General features: G+C 38.0%; 1 protein-coding gene across 1 annotated transcript in view; it reads right to left on the reverse strand.

Annotated features, from left to right (window-relative positions):
* Window positions 1-960: 960 nt before the first annotated feature.
* Window positions 961-21,749, reverse strand: part of LOC135480799 (dynamin-1-like) — a 46,189-nt gene continuing 25,400 nt past the window's right edge. The window contains 8 exon segments of the mRNA XM_064760725.1: window positions 961-3,191; window positions 7,017-7,241; window positions 8,193-8,345; window positions 9,459-9,640; window positions 9,769-9,825; window positions 10,182-10,328; window positions 11,388-11,514; window positions 19,746-19,858. Coding sequence (XP_064616795.1) covers window positions 3,113-3,191; window positions 7,017-7,241; window positions 8,193-8,345; window positions 9,459-9,640; window positions 9,769-9,825; window positions 10,182-10,328; window positions 11,388-11,514; window positions 19,746-19,858 — 1,083 coding nt within the window. The 3' untranslated portion in view covers window positions 961-3,112.

Genomic DNA, 21,749 nt, shown 5'->3' on the forward strand with positions numbered 1-21,749 from the left:
ACCAGCAGGCCAGAGGCAAACCACTGTCTAGCAAGAGGCAAACCACTGTCTAGCGAGATGCAAACCACTGGCAGGCCAGAGGCAAATCACTGGCAAGCCAGAGGCAAACCACTGTCTCGCCAGAGGCAAATCACTGTCTAACCAGAGGCACAATATCTAGCTTGCACTGTATGTATAGTACTCTGCACACTTCTCCATTTGGCAACCATTTGAATGAAGTTCCAAAAAATGACCTGAGCACTGTTAAGAGCTGTATTTACCGAGCCTTTTCAAACAGCAACTGTTCATGAATATCAGAGGTGATGGGTGCATCACTGCCCCCTGAAGGAGGCAACATCACTTCTTACATGTTTTTAGCCAATAGCAACCTTTTATACTAACCGTTAACTTTCCAACATAGTTCTGAGGGTACTAAGTTTAGTGCTCCTTGCCCAAGAAACAAAAAAAAAAAATTCTACTGACTTCTTGACAGGTAAACAAAAGATGAAAAATAATAATAATAAAAGAAAGAATACCCTATTTGACATTTTTTACTTTCATGACCTACAGGATTTATAACCATCTCCTGATATAATTGCAGAATGTCATGCGACAGTCACTAACTGAACACCCTGGTATGTCAATCAATAATTCCTTCTATCTTTACACAATGCCGTTGTACAGCTCAACAAAACTTTGTTTATAATATATACAAAAATATGACATCTATTATGACAATTAAAATATACAGACAAATGAGGAGTAACACAATCTTTTGGTTTGTCCATAAAACTTTACGGGGTATACCGGTCTGTATAGGCCATCTGATCTACAGGAAGAGGATGAAAAGGTAAGCCAGAAAATAAATAACCTAATGAGAAACAAGCCCACTTGTAAGAAAAAAAAATGCAAATAATTTAAAATACATCTTTGCTGCGGGTCAGGTGAATGCTGGGGGTTACTACGTTCACCTGCAACATTTTGCTTATGTCTGGATTATCACCATATTTTCCCATCTTTTCATTTGTCCATAAATGCTTTCATTTTAACATGAAAAAGCCTTCAAAGACAATGACATGCAACTTAATTCAAAAAGTTTCATTTGATCAAGACAGCACAAAATTTTTCACTACACAAAACTAGTGGTTTACTAGGGGGCTTTTTTTGCCAGATTTAACAAAAAACAATTAATGAAACAAAAGATAATGTTAACTTAGATACTTGATTGGCATGTGTATGTTATAACCTGTACATCTACTATTCCAGCCACCATAGTGTTACATGTGCATCATTTCCCCTCACTGTCATTTCTTTATGCTTTTCTAAACAAAATCTAAATGGTCAATTTCAACCACTCATTGATAATCAATGTTGTCCTATCTCTACACATACCCTTCTATGTTTATATCGCTTAATTATGTTTCCACTGTTTGGCAACTGGAATAAGCTTAGAGACATCTAGTACCATCTTTGCTGCTCCATCTGTATGTGTTTATATTTTTACACAATGTGTTTATATTTTTACACAATGTGTTTTGACTCCCAGGCACACTCCCAGGTGTTTCTCTTGATACACTAAACGTGCTTACAGCTTCAGACAATGTGCTTACAATAAAACCACAAAACTGCTCAATCTACAGCTCCATAAAACAACATTAGCATAATAATGACCACATGTACAGCCCACTTCACACTCTACACATATATGTATGTACACATAACACAGGACTTCACATTGATCTAAGAGCTGGCCTCTTGCACTTTTTTTTCAGATATAAACGTATCAAAGAACAAAACGTGTATGTTTATGCACATACATATACAATGTGACGTTTTTTGGAACCATCTCAGACAATTTGCACACAGCAGTCTGTACCCACAATCTGCGCATTCCACATTCATCAGAGAATTAAAAGGTCTTTCAATTCATGAACTGCGCCTTGAATTCACATTGACTTCCTGGAAATTGTGGAGCTGACAACCAGGCTTTCCAAATCATACACACATGTGCAAAGCTTTTTCGTCGTTCAAGAAATTCCCCTGGCTTCAAATGTTGCATGCTCAACATCTAGCTATAACATGTCAACTTAACCGACCTGGCACTTACAGTATTCGAATTCATGGAACTCAAATTCTGTGTTCACTTTGACAGACATGCTTCCAAAAATATCACAAAATAGAACTGACACACAGCTTTCTTATGTACAATTTACATGTTAATCATTACCTAGTCTTGTGCAAAAAGTATTGTATTCTTGCACTGACACATTGACAAAGTGCTAGTTTACCCACTACAGTACTGTGCATATGAAGTCTATTGCAACACAAAAAAAACAGCATCAATTTACATCTATTTACTACAACTAAGTGTCTATTGCACAGAACTGTTAACTCTATGGCAAACATTTTTTTTATAAAGTTATCATTAACACAAGTGGGAAACTCCGAGAATTTTAAAAATTTCGATAAAGTTTGAGTCGCACAAAAAAAAACATCTTACAGCTGTCAATCGATTTAAATGCACTACTTGGCTGAGTCATCGTATTTTTAAAACCATCCATATTTTCTATTTTTGAACAAACTTTCTCCCAGCTGGGTAAGATTTAAACAAAACAAAAAAAAAAAGAGTAGCACAGTTATAGACATTGTTTACATGCTATATGATTACACGGGAAGTTTAAAACATATTTACATTTACCAGTTAATAGTATACATGTATGTAGCCAAGTGAGTTAGGAAGAAACTTTTGAAGCATTAGTTTCTTCACTTTCTCAGAAAGTTATTATTTAAGAAAACACTGGAATGGAGATCACAAGTACCTACAGTATACATCGTAATAACGTTATTAATAGTTGCATAAAAAATTATGACGCTGACAAAATTTCTCCCACTTCCTCATGAATATTCAATTAGGAAAAAAATTGTCTAAGGCTATAGAAATGTTTGGTCACATGACTGGTCAGATGATCTGAGCATTCTCTAAACACGTGACACAAATGCTATTTAACATAATATTATATCATGACTTCCAGCATCACCACGGCAACTGCATTGCTATACATAAACATGTTTTTTTTCTTCCACAATTGGATCCCGTTGTTTAAGTATCTCCCTCTGTAGTTGACTTCTATTGTTACTGAGGTCGGGAGGGCACAAGTGGCGGTCTGTCAGGGATCCGAGGAGGAACATTGGGCGCATTGCTGTTTGGCCTTCTGCAAAAGAGATAAACACCCGTTATTCAGGTAAAGTAAATGCGATAATGAGCGTTCTTTAATTGTCCATCAAATCCTGAAGATGTGCCCTCACTTTGCTCAGCATGTGAAACAGTTACCAGCCGATAATTATTGCCTTCTTCGGAAAAGCCTGGAATGTCAAGAGAGTTACATTATGTGCAATAAATAATTGAAATGTAAAGCACAGAAGTTACACAAAACGTAACTTGTTTATAGGCTTCTCCAGCTGTAACAGAAGAATGTGGCAGTTTTGCTGTGGAAGTCACAACTTTGTCCCTTTAACAATTTTTTACATTTGTTCTAACAATGTACGTAGAAAAGACATGGCTAGTCTTTTTCTTTATATAAGTTACAACTTTGTGATGGTCTCCTTTCATTTCCATATCATAAAATGTAATAAGTTTAAACAACACCATCAAATGCCAGACCAATCAGCTGTAACCATCATATTGTCATGAAAAGGTCTGTCAGCAACCAGCAGATGGTCGTGGGTTTCCCCCGGGCTTTGCCCAGTCTCCTTCCACCATAATGATGGCAACCGATGAGTGAAATATTCTTGAGTAGTGCGTAAAACACTAATCAATAAATAAATAAATAAATAAATACTGTGATCAACTTAACATTTATTTCATTGGTGTTGTACACTGCAATCAAGAACACTTCACTTCTGGCAGCCAGAATTATGGTGGGAGGAAATCGAGCAGAGCTCCAGGAAAACTCATAACCATCCGCAGGTTTCTGGAAGACTTTTTTTTAAATACGGCTGAAATAAGCCATCCAGAGCTAGACTTGAACTCCTTGCTACAGCATTAGTGAGAAGTTCTGGAGTCTCTGTGCTGCACTAGGCATGCTAACCATTCAGCCAAGGAGACCTCTAGGCATTTTACTTTAGTTCTTGCAGAACTACTTGTGGTAGTTCTTGTATCTTTTCACACAAGAAATGAAACCTACACCTAAGTCTCATTGCAAGGTTATAGTCTTAGAAAATGGAATATCTGGATGAAAATTTTAAGTAAAATCAGTATACCACCAAACAGGTTTCAATGAATAAACATAATGTATGTACTGCAAATCTTCAACCTTTTCAACCACCAAAGCACTTTTTTTCCAATAGAATTTAAATGTACAATTATTATCAAAATGATGCGAAAATGATTTTGTGTCACTGAAGATGCAAGCTTCACAAAACTGTGAAATTTATTTCCCTTCACCCCTTACTTATCTCAGAATGTTTCAAAATATTGGTGGCAGAGGCAGTTGAAACGGTTGAAGAATTTGGATACATCTCTCTCTCATTGCAAGGGTACAGTGTGACAAGAGTGATATACCTGTATTTGGATGTAAATTCTTAGTGAAATCAGTACAATACCATGGGCTTCAACGTATAAATATATGCATTTGTATCCAAACCAAGAGATACAAAATTTGAAACCTTTGGAGGCAAACTTTTGCAATGTGAACTTTGTTGGAAAATTCGGGGCAAATGTTTGTGACTGCACTATGCTGATCATCTGTTGTAATGATGAGCATTGTAACAAGGTAGACGTGCACTGGACATAAACAACTTCTGTTGTCTTGTTTTTTCAAATGCAAAATCAACCTATTTCCTGGAACCTGTCAGAATACGAAAGATTATTTTTACGAGAAAATATTTTTTTCGCGCATGTATATCTATTCTGTAATACTGTTCACCCTTATTGTATGAAATGGCGAGAAAAGTCGAGCTCAAAAGATACAGTACAGGAGCATGGTGGCTAGCGTTTCCAAATCCCACAACCTCGTAAAGAGCAAAGCATATGCAAGGATAATGCCTCTAAGACAAATGTTACTACTCTTTTAGTACAGTTTATTTGTATATTAAGAGGAAAGCCAGAATCAGAAGGTAAGACAGTTAAGGTTAGAAATTCATGAGTAACCATCTATAAAACAAGCATTCTGTAAGCACTGCTGCTGGAATAAGTGGTATGCCCATGTACCTTATAAACATAAAGCAGAAACTCTCACAGGGGTGACATGAAAAAAGGGAGTTTAAAAAATGAAGCCTTTTGTAACTCTTAATGGCAGAGCCACATAGTTATTTTCAACTGGCTAAAGAGCAGTAATTTCATGATTGCTGATTAATTTATTACTTCACTGTCTATAGCTGTGATAAATATTTTTCTTGTACATAGAGTCAGGTTTATGGTTAGAGGAAATCTAAGAACCAGAGGATAAACCAAAACCCTATGTCCAAGTATCCAACAAACCTTCTGACTATAATAAAACTGTTCTTGATAATATTTGTTCTTTGGAGTTATACGCTGTACTCATTATCATGGCAGAGCCCAGGGCAAACTCATGACCATCCATGGTTACTGGAAGACCTTCCCATGCTCCTGGGTCATTGTGTTGCGCTAGCACGTTAACCACAAGGAAACAGAGGGTGCTCTGTAGCGAAGATGAGGAAACTGGACACACTGGTCACAAAACTCATTGATATAATCTGCGACTGACCGTACAATAGCTTTAGCACTATTTATTCATTAATTTGATTGGTGTTTAATCAAGAATATTTAACTCATACGGCGGCAGCCAGCAATATTGGGGGAGAAAACTGAACAGAGCCAGAGGGAAACACACGACCATCATCTACAGGTTGCTGACAGACCTTTTCATGTACGGCCATAGATGAAGCCAACATGAGCTGGACTTGAACTCGCGTGTTAGGCACCAAGTTTTAGCTCAATGTCACACATGATTTTGCAAATATGAGGGCATTGGGGAATGCCTCTTCACACACATGCAAGTTAAATATTCTTCATAAAAAAACACCCATAATTTCTTACAAACATTAATCAATCGAAAAGAAACTCTAATCTAATTGAAAATCTTCATGATTTCAAATCTAGGTATTTCACTTTCAAAAGTGTGAAGTCAGAAATGACGATCATCTCATGTTTACGTTGGCGTTTTAATACCATTCTCAAGAATTTCTCGCTTATGCTATGGTAGTCAGATGAGTGACCAGCGTATAAAACAGCTGACCTTTGGCATGCCACTGATTAACTTTCCTAAATGTACAGATTTACCAATCATACAAGCAGAAGACAATTAATCTTCAAACATGTAAGATTGAACAAATGGCAGAATGACAATAATATCAGAGGATACATATGAATTAAAAACCCAGAGAATGCCATGCAGAACTATCTACTACGTATATACACAATGAGTTAGACGAGATACACTCAGTCAGTATTAGATCACAAAGCTTACAGCAAAGAAGACCAAATAATTCAGCATTCACAACACACTATACAATGTTACCATGGTTACAGGCTACGTGTACATGCAAATGCTACGCCAAAGCCTTGAAACAAAAGTGATAAAACTGAAATCAGACCATAACCCTTTTTGTAACCTGGTTAAAGATAAAGTCACTGATGTGGGATGTTCGAGGGAAGATCAGCGAACAAAAAATGAAAAATGTAGGATCGGGACCACCTACAGTATAAACACTCATTTACAAAGATCTCTGGAAATAGCTGACTGTTTCTGGAGAACATATAGGCACAACACGACGGACTACTTTGTTTTCCTAAAACAATTTACATTTATGTAAAATATCTGTTAAATTTTGGACTGGCTGGGGAGCAGTGTGACAAAATCCCCAACAAACGGAGACTGGGCATGTGGAAAGTTTGATATCAGTTCTGAGACCCTTACTTCAAGGCTTCACACCAAACTAGAGGGAAGGCATCCGGAGCATAAAGCGAACCAAATGGCAATGAGTAACAATGGCTGCAAATTTCCACATTCACATACTTAGGTATTGTTGGTGACCCGGTGAATTGTTGTCTAACGTAACTCTTTGTGTAGTTTGTGGCTGCGTTTGCCGCAGCGTGTCCAGCGGCTTGACCGGCGCTAGACTGAGCGAACCGTTTGGCGATTTCCTGAGACTGACGGCTGTTCACCGGTAAGCTGCCCACTCGGGTAAGATTTTGGCTCATGGAGTCGGACATATCGTAGCCTGATTTATTCCACCCAGCCCTAATCACAATGGGAATAGTGGAGGAGTCAAGATGCAGAAGGGTAATCAAGTCACAGCATTCACAACAACAACAACAACAACCACACACAACCATTTACAGCCCTATCTTAGCAAAGTTAAAAAAGAACCAACACTGACTGAAACAATCTGTATAAGATGAATCATCCCGTGATAGGCGAAAGAAAAAAATTTAGCCAATAAGAATCAAATAATCCACACATACAATAAAAAAAAAAACGTAAACAGCAATTTTAACACTAACACATTCTTATCAGAAATAACAATGCATACAATGAATCTGAAGAATTTGCCCATAAAATTCAGAGCCATTCTCAAACATATTCAGCACTGAGCTTTAAATCAAACAACTAAATTGAAGCACACAAGACTTAGGATCACACAAATCTGAATAGTTCACCCACAATACCCAGATGTGACGTGCTACAGAAGTTCCCCTGTTAGCCCACTAATTATTAGTATTGCTGGACAACTAGCCCATACAGTACGAACTAACTAAACCAAGACCTAACCATAAAAGATTATTTTGTGGTCAGCGTAAGAGGTCACAGGTCAACCTACATGTAAAACATGTCAGTGCGGTACAGAGCAATAAAATGACTATACTGATCTCGAGGGATCCAAGATTATATGGTAAATTCCAGGTGTGCTAGTGTGCCTTTTTTCCATAGGGCTGAAACAACAAACTTTGGTTGCGGAGCTGTGGATTGCAGGGTGCTAGGGGAAAAAGCTTAAGTTAGACTTAAGACTTAAGTCTCATTTATGCATTCAGGTGCCAATTCCACACAGCCACTTGTGCACAGTTAACTTTAAACGTGATTTTGATGCATATACTGGATGCTTTAACTACAACATTCGGCCCCTGAATGTCTTTGAGAATTAGAAGATGAAGAGTACACACAATACGAACAAACATCACACCGTGTACTCACGTTGGAATAAGTGGCTGAGGCAGAGGCGCTGCCGGTGCTGGCCTAAGAGGTACATGTGGTGCAGGGCGAGATGGCACTGAGGGGCCTCCTCCAGGGCGATTTGGAGGCGGGGGAGGAGGCCGAGACCGTGACAAACCTGGTGAAGGTGGTCGGCTGTGGGAAGAAGAGAAACACAGTCAAGACATGTGAAGCAGAAGTTCCTTGTACTTGTATTATACTTATATCTTTTACTATATCAAGGTGTGTCATATACATGTTCAGGTAAAAGACAAACAAAACAATTTCCCCCTATGTACTAAACAAATGTCAAGAGACCTTTGAAATAACAACTCTTATTCATGACTTCAAGATGCGTAGCGACGACTGGCTGACAGACTTCCGTTTAATGCAAAAAAAGGGCCATTTCCAAAGAATTTGTTTTCTTTTTTTACAGTCAGAGCATATGCAGAACAGGTTTGATGCACATACATGCATCTTAAGGCTGAGAAGGCATTCACGTTTTTATTTGTTCAATAGAATTTACACCCTATACCTCTGACATATTTACCTGATAATCATCTTACTGTTCAAGAGAATAGATCTAACTCCATCAAAGACACAGTTGTAACTGTTGTTACTAACAATAATGTTCTCATTTAAAGGATTTCCACAAAGCCATTTCTGACTTAAGTCAAAATATAAAATACTATTATTTCGTAGCTTATTTTACAGAGATCCAAATATTAAGCACCTCATAAAATTTTACATTAGGACAACAGATGCCAAAATTTCAACTTCCAGTACCAAAAAGGCATTCTGACAGGGTTTTTCTATTTTGACTGAGTCAGAAGTAGCTTTGTGGGACCAGCCCCTGATATGAAGATGACCATTACAAGCAGGAAGTGGATACAACAGACGTCACACGCGGATGGCCCTGGGTTTTCCTCATCCTCTGCCCGCCTTCCTCCCACAGTCATGTTGGCCTCCGTCGTATGAAAACTTCTCGACTATGGCATAAAACACCTAGTACTCTAACTGACCATAAATTTTGTCCATGACTAACTTGCCCATTTTTCCTGATTTTGAGAGTTCTATTGATTTTAGAACGGTGTTTTCAGGTTTGCTTGGAACATGGGATGATATTCTACTGGAAAATTGTGAGTTTCAGCACCAAAAATAATATTTTATGACATTTATTTGCCTCTAAAAATGCACTGCTGTGGTCAAAATTTGTGGTCACTTGGGTTAAATAGAGAAATAAACACAAAGAGAAGTCACGATTCTCACCCGTTGTAAGAAGAGCTGTCCACCGTGAGCCAGTCATCATTGACTGGGGGTGGCATGGGGGTAGACACTGTTGATGTTGACACCTCTGATATAATGCTCAGAGCCTCCTTTGTGGCGTGGTACATCCTTAACAGCTCTTCTCGACGGCTAGCTTCTTCTGCAGACTCCTCCATCATGGAATTCTGGGATGGGGAAGAATGCAACAGTCTTTGTACATTTGAAGAGGTTTTAGAATCTCTAACAGCTTGAGGCAGAAATTTCCAGACATAAATTTGCACATAAGTGGAGATGACTTTAAAGTGATAGTTACCTGGTCACCCTGCGAGTACAGATGTGCCAACAGTTCTGCATGAATAAACTCTTTGATCTGAAAGACAAAATTCACAGATGTTTCAATAATCGCATGACATGTCACATATTTAATGGACACCACAGTCAACTCTTTTCAAGTAAATGCCCTGCGTAAATTTTGACATCTGGTACTACAAGATTCAGTATTCATTAAAACGTTATATTTAATAACCCAGACTACCAACTAAGACATTCACATAAAAAAATCCAGAAAACGGATAATGAACAAAAGCATTCCAACATATTCCTCAGTGCAAATCAAGCAATTACAAAACAGTCTGAACATAAGAATATACATCTATGTATCCCAGTATCTGCATCACAGAATTCAACAAAAAACATGTTATTCAAAGGGAGTAAATTCAGACTCACGTCATTGACAATGAGGTGCATGATGACCTTGGGCACAAGGTCACGCTGCGTTTTGTTGATGATCTTCATGTAAGAATCGACCAAATTGCGGATTGTCTCTACCTGACGCTCTAGCTGAGGGTCCATTGAACCCAGGTCTTCCGATCTCTAAAAGTGCCAATACCAGCTTATTTAATAATGTAAAAAACACAGATTTTGCTGCCCTCTTTCTACTCAGACAAAAACTGTCAATAAACACGTGATTTTTCAAAACATTTCATCTTCAAACGCTGCTGTCTGGTGTTAAAATTCCATAAAATGTATTTGATTTACAAGAAAACAATTTGATACATAGAATGGAGAATGGACATGATTTGCAAACATCTATTTATTTATTCATCTGGTAGCAGATTAATACCACGTTTGAGACGTTATACTTTCGCTGGTATGACAGCAACCAGATTTATGGGTGGAGAAGACCGTACAAAAAGCAAAGAAATCAAATAATTGGTAACCACAAATCCCAGATGAGGTAAACATTCAACTACTGTAGTCCAGGAAAATTATTCTTTATACGTGATGAAACACAGCATATTGAGTATTTCTAGACCATGCAGTCACGTCTAATAAATGCAGCGACGTTTACTTGCATTGGTTGATTTCTTCATTTATTTATTTATTTGATTGGTGATTTATGCCGTACTCAAGAATATTTCACTTATACAACGCTGGCCAGCATTATGGGAGGAAACTAGGCAGAGCTTGGGGAAAACCCACAGCCAACCGCAGACCTTCCCACGTATCCTGGAAATGAAGTCACAACCTCACTGGTGAGAGGCTTCTGGGTCATTGTGCCACGCAGGGGTGCTATCCATTTTAGCCACGGAGGCCCCGTGCACTGTTTAAATGTGTTTGTATTTTAACTGTGATAGCTACACAGCATTTTGAGTAATTCTAAACCAGTGACTTATAATAAAAGTAGCATCCAAGCATTTTTTTAAATGTAATTCTGCTCAAGAAATGGTTCTAGAGGGCATGTAATTTGCTACTATAATTAAGCATTTACATGAACAGTTAGATTAATACCCTGAGGTAATCTGACAAAAAGGCGTACTTCATCAGTTGCATTTGATTCTTTGCCAACCATCACACTGTCTTTGCTGCTCTAGTTTTACTCTCCATGCTGCAAGTCTAATATATTATGTTCTTCAGCTAGAAAGTCCTTACACTATCACTGTCTTCCTGTGATCTGTCTGGATAGACTCCTGCTCGTAGGAAGGAGGCTTTCCAACTGTCCACTTCCTCCTGACTGTCAGCGGACAGCTCAAGCTGCTTGTAGTCCTTATACACATTTCTACAGAGGAAAAATGGCATTCAATCAGACAGGTGCTCCAATGTTCACAGAAACAGCATAGAATTTTGAAAGAATTGTGGAAACATTTTATATGGTAGAATTATGTTTTAAATAAACAAGGAAATCCTCTTTCATAGGATTTATGGAAATTCTTTTTCATAGGACTTATGGAAATCCTTTTTCATAGGACTTATGGAAATATGGATGACTTTAAAAACAGTGAAATATAAAAATTGGGTATAAAATCAAGGAAACATGGAATTGTAGTAGACAGAGAAATATTAATCTGATACCTAGAAGAATGGAAATCGTATAGAATTGTTATTATGTTAATGAAAATGACTAAAACAAATGAATTTCTGTCAGCTATATACAAAAACTGGTAAAAAAAAATTTTTTTGAACTGTATAAAAATATGGAAATACATGTATAAAAATTGACCTTAAAGATGTGTTAATTGTGAAATGTACACAGACGTATGCTGTTCATAGGACCAAAAACTTTCCATCTTGGATAAGACACCTGCAGGTAGATCACTTTTGCAAAGCTATTCTTGACTTTAATGAGGGAAATATCAATTCTTGGAATCAAATTTAAAAAAAAAATGCAATATGTGTAAGGATTTGAAAAACCAAATCCTAAACCAAGCATTGTAACTGAAGATTTACATTTTTCACAGACATCGGATCAGGAAAATTATTTCGAAATGTTAGAGCCAACACAGACACAGTATTTCAATGCTATCATGTGCATCAGGATAGAATTCTGTAGCTGAATTAAATTCTGAGCTCTACATGCAGATTTTTGCACCAACAAGTACATGTAGCCAATGAAATCACTCCCTGTTGCAGTATTAATTTTTCTTTGTTGCTCTATTTTTTTTATTGTTCCCATGATTCAAGAGAAGGAAAGTGGGGCTCAAGTTAATAGGGAAGGATAATAGCCATTAGTCTTCTACAGCCTTGGATTCTAATTAACAAGTGGTTTCCGCATGAATTAATGCCTATTTAACACTGAATTACGAGACAGTCTCCCTTGAATAAATCTTCACTGTGGAGGTAGAAAAACATTTTCAGTTCTGAAATCATGTCCAGCAGGTAACCTGTAATACACCCAAAACAAATCGTTTTGAAAATATGGAAGATGGGGAGTAAAATATTTTAACATAAAATTATACATTGAACTGCCAAAGAAAGAAAGCAGAAATCGTTAAGGTTAGCATTGGGATCAGTTACATGAAGTATTGGACCCAAACTGTACAATTAGCAGATAGCCAAAACAAGAATGTATCAACAGATACTTCGTAACTTTTAGATTCATGTTATTAGATCATTAAATCCAACCTATAGAAACCACTTGTTTTGAAAGTCTGAACACTTAAATAAAACCTTAAAATTAAAATTCATGCAAACACATACAGCTTGAAAGCAAAAAAAAAAAAAAAAAAAAAAAAATGGAGAGAAACGTAAAAGACACTGTCTTTAAAACAGTGTGGGGCCACCACATAAAATCTGCCATCAAATTTAAGCAACAGGAGTTGATAAATTTGTTTGAAATTATGTCAGATAATTTTCTGGTAATTTCATGATGTGAGCTGATCTGCAAGATTTTGTTATATTTGTAGACTTTGGTGTTTTACACACTAATTAAGGGTATTTTAGTTGTAATACAACTATCAGGTTTGTGTGGGGTAGAACCTTCGGTAACCCATGTTACACTACAGCCAATCCAGCAGCAGGTCAATTGGAAGGGGACAAATCTTGGGAAAAGGGGACAGCTCTTGAGAAGGGGGACATCGTCTGGGGAAGGGGACAGGTCTTGGGAAGGAGACAGGTCATGGGAAGGGGACATGGTCTGGGAAAGGGGGACATAGTCTAGGGAAGGGGACAGGTCTTGGGAAGGAGACAGTTCTTGGGAAGGGGACATGGTCTGGGAAATGAGGACAGGTCTTGGGAAAGGGGACATGGTCTGTGAAAGGGGACAGATCTTGGGAAGGGATAGGGCCTTGGGAAGGGGACAGATCTTGGGAAGGGAACAGATCTTGGGAAGGGATTGGGTCTTGGGAAGGGGACAGGTCTTGGAAAGGAGAGAGATCTTGGGAAGGGATAGGGTCTTGGGAAGGGATTGGGTCTTGGAAAGGGGAGAGATCTTGGGAAAGGGGAGAGATCTTGGGAAAGGGGAGAGATCTTGGGAAGGGATGGAGTCTTGGAAAGGGATGGGGTCTTGGGAAGGGGACAGGTCTTGGAAACGGAACAGGGCTTGGGAAGGGATGGGGTTTTGGGAAGGGGACAGGAAAGAAACAAGAAGATCAAGAAGTTTACGTCTTGAAGGTCTTAATCTTGCCCAATATCAAAAGGACAGCTTATTAATTTTTTGCATCATCTATTGATTATATTTATATTCTGTGCTGTTTGGGTGAATGCTGAATTTTATGGTCATCTGTGTATTGGAAGAAGAAACTTTTGCGCAGTGGGCATACTCCAAAATCTGCAAGCTTGTCACAAGTGTTCATGTCTTAATACAAGATACCAGCAATGTCTGTCTGGTGTAAGAACACTGATGATCCAGAGAAATGCACCACACCTGGCAAGCTACCTGACAAATATGCTGAGTCAGCAGAAGCTATTGTCGATCAGGGAATCTTCTGGCCCAACAGCAAGAGACCCTTTTTTCAAACCACATGGCCAGAGAGAACACCTCCCAATGATGATTTGTGGTCAGAATTTACTGAGATTGAAAATATCACTTTGTAATATCACAAGTTGTGGTCCTGTGAAAGTATGTGCGTATGTAATTATGTACGTACGTACGTATGTTTTAGGTTTAATGTCGTACTTAACTCGCCAGGAAATGGCTGAATATTGCCAATGTGGCATAAAGCCATAATCATTCATTCGTACTGAACTCATACTACGGCGATGAATCATTTAGGTTGTAAAAGGGCAAGCCCGTGCTGCTAAAGTGCTGCCGCAACTGAAGTATCATGCTGAAGACATCAGACATGACACCATAAACAGTCACATTATACTGACATTAGGCCAACCAGTCCAGCTTCCTTGCTCTAACCTATCAGTGCTGGGTGCCAAGCAAGGCAGTACAAGTACCATTTTTGAAGTCTCTGGTATGACCCGACCTGGGTTGGATCCCAGGTTTCCCGACTTTGAGGTAGACTGTCCTACCATTAGGCCACCGAGAAGATCTCCTGTGAAAGTGGTTGTATCGACAGGAAAACACAGAAATGAATGTAGGTCTTTTGCACTAAACACTAGTCAAATGTACCTCTCTATATGGAAATGCTAGAAAACTGTTTTTTTGTTTTTTGTCTCACTATAAATATGTGAGACACGTTCAACAATATTGATCTAATATTGTATGGTGTAGGTGAAAAAAATAAATGTGTTAGTTTGAATAGTTGCTTAGATTCTTTCATATACATGACAGAAACATTTTCTTATAGAAAGGATATTTTAATCCCAAAACTGTTTTCTCACTCGAGTACAGAAACCGCCAAGAATGAAAGCTGTTCCGTTCCTTACAGCAATATCGGTGGCCAAGCATCAAGGCCCAATTGAATGTCAAATAAGAAATCATGATGAAAGTAATGCACTGAACTGATTTGCCATGATCGGAAAAATTAAGGTTTGGAAAACATCTGTTTACCAACAGACGCTAACACACAATGACAAATAGCTTTATTCAACTGCTGAAGTACACAGACAATGGAATATTCAACACTTTCAACCTTTTACAAACTGTAACAGTATTTACAAAAACAGGCAACATGAAGAAAAAGCATGACAAAAATGGAAAATAATCCATTAGGTTTGAACCCCACACTACCAGATTTCATATGCAATGCACCACAGCGTCTTGATCGGGCTAGGCCTTGGCGATCATCATCGCACCTGGTTAAGAATGTACATTTCAGGTTACTCAACACATGGTGTGCTATCACCTCACTCTAAGTTTCCCATCTGGTTTGTCGGGGCTCAGTTCAGGTTTGACAGCGGGTGAGGACAGAGTGCATGTAGCTGGCCAGAAATGTTAGGAGATTATAAAGATACGAAATTTTGGTCTAAACAGTTAGAAGGAATAAGCGGTGTTGTGTGTTGTTTGTTGAATTTCCTCAATTCAAAGCCATGGTGTATGGTTTCGCAGTTACTTTTCTGTGCGATATCCTAAAGCCCGTCTCTTCCTTACAGGCATGTAAGGTCTAGACCTGAACAGAAATTGGAAACCGTGATATTTCTTTAACGGTTGAATTTGGCCTAATAAGAGTAACATGTTTTAGGCTCATCGTGACTCAAGGTACATGTGTGGATAGACATTTTTCACAGGGGTATGGGGGAATGCCGTCAAGATTGTTGACCATTACCCATAAAGGCTTTATGTGCAAACATTGAAAATTGTCTGTTGATAGCTGTAGAGAGGAAGGAGAGTTGTTCATTTCTTGGTTTGAGTGAGAGACGGCAACCTATGGGGCAGGTTACCTGCAGCACATGTATAGTAATACACAGTTACCTACAAAATCTATGTTAAGTGTACCGATTTACTGTAGTAGGGTGGTGTCACTTAATCCATTAGCATGCACCAAAAAGTACATGTCTTGGGCTGCAATTTGGTGCAAGTCTCAGATTTGTAGCTTTTGTGGTTCTGGAGTCCCAGGTCACTGAAATTATGTGACTGAAAACAGTTTTTGGCCATATTTAAAAAGTTACGAAGATAATCAAAATCCGAAAGCAGATTCAGAATCAACGTTGTTAAATACACCTGAATACATGAAAACATTATCAAACTTCGCTGTCATATGCTTGACCAATCACTCTACAAGTATACCAAATTTCAAAAGAATCCGTTCGTTGGTTCTTGAGAAGAAGATTTTTAAAGGTTTTGATCAAAATCCACGATGGCCACCATGTCACTTGACCACAGTTAACCAAAAACAGCCAAAATTTGCCTTGTAACCTTGTTCCTAAAATCACCATATTTAAACAACATCCAATAAAAACTTTTCACTTTACAGTTCTTAAAGCTTTCAAACAGCTTTCAAAACAACAGAAGAAAAATAAGAAAAAACCGACCGATGTCAATAGGTGTTCCAGCAAAGAGTGCTTGACCACCTAATAAAGAACCAGATGAGGTTTAGTTCTTTCTTTTTGTATATTTCATTAAGTAGTTTTACATTTCCAGTTTATAAGCATATGAAATTTACTAAAACTTAAAAGAGACAATTCTAAGTAGCTGCAACTGCAAAACTGAAAAAGAAACAAAGAGCACCAAAAAAAAATCAAAAAAAAAAAATCACAGAGGAAAAATTTTAACTCAGAAGTAAAATGAATGAGCCACAATACTGAATAGTTAAACAAAAACCATGCATCAAGTGATTTCTGGTGCAACCAATCAGAATGTGTGTTAGACTTCAAAGCAAATAAGGAGAGACTGTGACCAATCAAAAAAGATCTTCATGCACAGTGAAGAAAGCAGTCTGTTTTCAGCCAAAACAGCTTAGAAAAAGAAATGTGCCAATAGAAACAGTTGCGTGGATCTTAAAAGCCTATGTTTTAAACTTAAAAGGATAGCAATTACAAGACACAAAATCAAGTGCAGATTGTGAATTTAGGTATCGTATGAAGGAACCAAGATTACATGTCACATCTTGTCCAAATGCATGCAGAGAAACAAATGTTTATTTCTCGACTATCTCGAAATGTCCAATTATGCAGGTCAAAACTGGGAAGGGCATGCCAGGTTTTGTTTTTGATAAAAAAAATCTCCAAAGGGAACTTCAAAAAAGGGGAAAATGCGAAGGCTTCTGCAAGAACATAGCTCATGTGTCCAAGCAGATTTGATCAATAAAGTATGTCAGGTAAACTTCAAAAAGCTTATCCAGAGTGGTAGATAGGTGCACGGTCTTACCAAGGCTGGGTCATTCAAGGTCTTACTAGTTCTTAAAGCAGCATCTTTGTCTATATAAGCAGAATCTTGTGACAAACCTTCCTGCCTAATAACGACAGCATGGAGGATTTACTGTCTAACAAAAGAGAAATTCATCTTGTACTCGGCAGTCTGCTTAGTTTCAAGTAAAAAAAGTTGTACATAAAGACAGCAACTCCTAAGAATCGCATTAATAGTTAAAACTATTAGTGTAGATTGTAAGTACATAACAAGTTAGTTTTCAAGCAGAAAGTGATTTATCCCAGTACCTGAAATTTGGGATGCTGATAAAATTACCGAGGATAATTTAAGTTGACACCTAAAAATCTAGCTGTTTTACATTACTAAAGGACATTTAAGTTGACACCTAAAAATCTAGCCGTTTTACACTACTAAAGGCCATTTAAGTTGACACCTGAAAATCTAGCTGTTTTACACTACTAAAGGCCATTTAAGTTGACACCTAAAAATCTAGCTTTTTTACATTACTAAAGGCCATCTCCCTGCTACCTTCGCACAGCCTTTGTTTGACTTCTTCAGATACATGTACTAACAAAAGAAGACCTAAAAATCCAGGCATGTCAACTTGAACACAACAGCAAAATTTTGATTTTATATGAAAGAGGGAATGCTTTATGGCTTTGTAATGCCAGACTCCACATGCATAATAAATCAACACAAAGCCATTCCAGAAGATACAAATTATCCCACTGGTCTACTCTTCACAGTCCACTAACCTTACTAGCATGCTTGACAAGCAAGGAAGGCTTCATCCTCAAAGATTTGACTAGGAGTTGAATCAAACCAAACCAAAATTCAAATCTGGTTTTTCAGCCACTACACCAAAGTACAATGTCATTTGCGATGCATACATGGAAGCATACAGAATCTTTTTCACAGACTAGAAATCTGTGTACGGGATTTGTCTCTACACTGAACAGGTGTGATAGTATACACTTCAAAATCAAGACATGAAGATAATTTCAAACATAAGAAAAGGGTAGTAACTCACAGCAGACAACAGCACCAACCCAGGTGTGAGATGCACGCACAAAGAGTCCAGATATGAGAGAACAACGTGGAGTCAGTGTGACAAGAATTCAGTCAGGGGTCGGTGAACACACGCAAAATGGCTTACCTAGCTTCTGGATTAAAAAGAGCGAAAAGGTGTTTCGAGGAAAAAATGCCACCTTCGAGGTCGCGCAACTTTAATCCATCCAGAGGAAGCATGAAACGTTTCTCAGACTCCTGTGCACAGCGAAAGATGAAGCCAAAATCAAAAAGGGGTGAAAAAAGGAAAAAAAAAACAAAACAGACAGCTTTAGTACACTGTACAGCACAGACAGATAAGAGTGTCTTATAGTGCTGTATTTCAGAACCGGACTGCAATCCAATTCTGTTCAGGACAGTGAGAGTTACCTCCCTTGAAATGACGACCTTGTTTATGTTCAACCTTTCTACAGCATAACCAGCTAACACAGTCCTCCACTACAAGGACTGATACACTGGTCAACTACTGATGATGCTAAAACCTTCAGATACCTAGACACCCCCTAAATATTTGTCTCAGGCAGAAAATAATTAACCTTTACTGCAGCTTGCACAAATGCGAAATGTAGATTCGGTGTGATTGGGTTTTCCTGTACATATGTAGTCCGACTAAATGGAGTTTGCATTGATGGTTTAGGGTGGCTTTTTGACAAGGTTTTGTAATACTGAGAATGTACATGTACTGCAGTGTGATGTTTATGTCTTTGGAGGTTGGGGTTTGGGGGGGGGGGAGGGGGGGTGTAATGAAAGGATCTTGAGGGGTGGGATAAAGATGTTTATATGGGTTGAAGAGAGCAGGGTTAATTCCTAACAGTCAGTTTAATACTTACCATCCATGAACCGTTACATGCACCAACTACCCTCACTTGCTTTGTCAGATTTTGCTAGGCTGAGATTATAACTATATGGTCCTTCCCAGACCAATAAGTGACTACCCTATGAAAATTATGATTAAGAACACATGAAGTGCTGTAAATGCAAAATGCTGGGCATCCATATGAAGGAATGTATTAAATCATGCTGTCTTAAAAATAGCAAGAAAAGCAGATGACTCGATGGCAAGCTGATGACTCAGTGGCAAGCTGATGACTCAGTGGCAAGCTGATGACTCGATAACACAAGCAGATAACTTGGTGGCAAGCAGAAATGCAAGCAAGCAAGCGAGTAAAGCATTGCAAAGCAAGTTGTAACGACAATGATAATCAATTATCATGTGATTCTGTGTTTCAGAAGGTCTTGTTCAATACCTTGAGTCAGGGTTGAAGAGTTTAAATTGGTGCTTCTTAGACATAAAACTTTGTTCCTGGTTATCCCGTAATTTAAGCCCGTCGAGAGGTAGCATGTAGCGTTTTTCTCGCTCCTAAAAAAAAGTAGCAAAAAACCAAACAGGCCATACAGATACACATGCAGCAAACAAAACACTCAGATGCGCAAATACATGGGCTAAAATGCTTATTGTGTACTTTGGTGCGTTGCCATCTAACAACAACACATTTACACTTCTCGGAAACTCGCTTGTGTAACAGGTAACGAGTCTCAAATTGTGCAATCATCTGTACCCTTTGGGACCATTTTGTTTTCCAACCATTTTCGTTACACATCGCATGTATTCCAGGATAAATAACTAAGAATGTGTAGCTACAGATTTATACAAGAACATCTGGCTCACACATCAATAGGCCTCCTCAGAGTTACCTCCCTTATCCCAAGCCAGCAGCTTCAGGTGTGGTGTACCACAACATTAGTTTTTAAGGCATGAAAACACGAGAAGCTATTATCTCCGAAAAGCTTAACAATTACATAAGGTTTATCCTGGTTTATCCTCATGCTTTCCAAATCATTTTACAAAATTTATATCTGTCTTGTAGGTCTTAAACCGACTTACGCACAGTTGGCTTCAAAACTCATTATTAGCCGTTTTTCAGGTTTTCAGACATGCTAACTCACACCTAAATGTGCCAATTAAATGGGAGAGTGTCACCTCCAGGGAGGTAATCTGGTGCGGTCCTACTGAACTGGCTCAGACTCCACAGTCATCTCCTGAGCTTAATACTAGAAAACAATGAGGATCCACTATTTTGGGCCTTCAAAGTTTCACAATTCACATGTAGCAGCAGGCTGCCATCCAGTTAGTAATGCAATGTTGTCTCCTCCCCTCCCCCCCCCCCCCCATCCCATCCCATAAAAAACAACCATAAAACAACTGTAGATATGCATCTACTGAAATTCCACCTCTGGGATGACCCTACATCTTATGATTGTGGCTATTTTATTTTAGAATTAATTGTTAACAAACATAACCCATATACACCAGAAAATTGTCTTTGTGTAAGCAACACGTTTTAGAACAAAGAATAAAATAAAAAAAAAATTTAAAAAAAACTTTTAGGAAATAATTTGATCTAAATGTGCTGGTATATAAATGCAATATTTCTTAGGTTTATGGTTTAATTCTGTGATTTTTAAAGTAGCTTTTGAAGCATATACAAAAACTTTTCATGATGTGTGCTTGTGGGGGCTTAAAAACTACATTCGTACTTTTCAAACCCTACTTGGTCATGCCTTGTTTTAATTCTAGTTTTTGTTATTTTCATTTTTCTTCATTTTTTGTTTATGTCCCTATAAATATCATGGAATATATGTACAAATATATACATATATAATATGCTCAATATACTTTTGCAAATTAAGTAAAGGAAAATCAAAGGTGTCAACAAGAAGCAGAGAAAATTGTGTTATTATTTATTAGATTGATACATATTTAATGTCTTGGTTAGTGTTACGTTTATGCTTTGATTAAGACGATGTTGCTGAAGCAAACTATGATAATTGTATGCTATATGTAAGATGGTCATTAAAAAGCACATGATAAACAATAACCCAGAAACCTTATCCGAGAGAGTAAAAAGCCTGACCCTGGAAAAACTGAAAACTCAACCCAACACCATGTGTACAGGATGTGATGAGTGGAGATGTCTATAAAGGGAGATAACTCAAAAGCCATCACCTTGTACACACAAACTAATAAAAATCATGTGGCCATAAGCAATAATGTACACAGCAGTATGCCAAGCCAGCTGAAAACCCATGCACATTTAATATTTCACTCTGTGGTTAATGTTTCAATACAGGAGTTACCTCACCATGACATGGGAACTCTTTCCAATTTAAAGGTAAAAACAGTACGCCAATTTAGTCGAGAGAAGCTTGTCAAGACTGATCAACTTGTCAATAGGGTTTGTCGACGAAAA

The sequence above is a fragment of the Liolophura sinensis genome, chromosome 13, assembly GCF_032854445.1.
Source record: "Liolophura sinensis isolate JHLJ2023 chromosome 13, CUHK_Ljap_v2, whole genome shotgun sequence".
NCBI classification, from domain to species: Eukaryota; Metazoa; Mollusca; class Polyplacophora; order Chitonida; family Chitonidae; genus Liolophura; species Liolophura sinensis.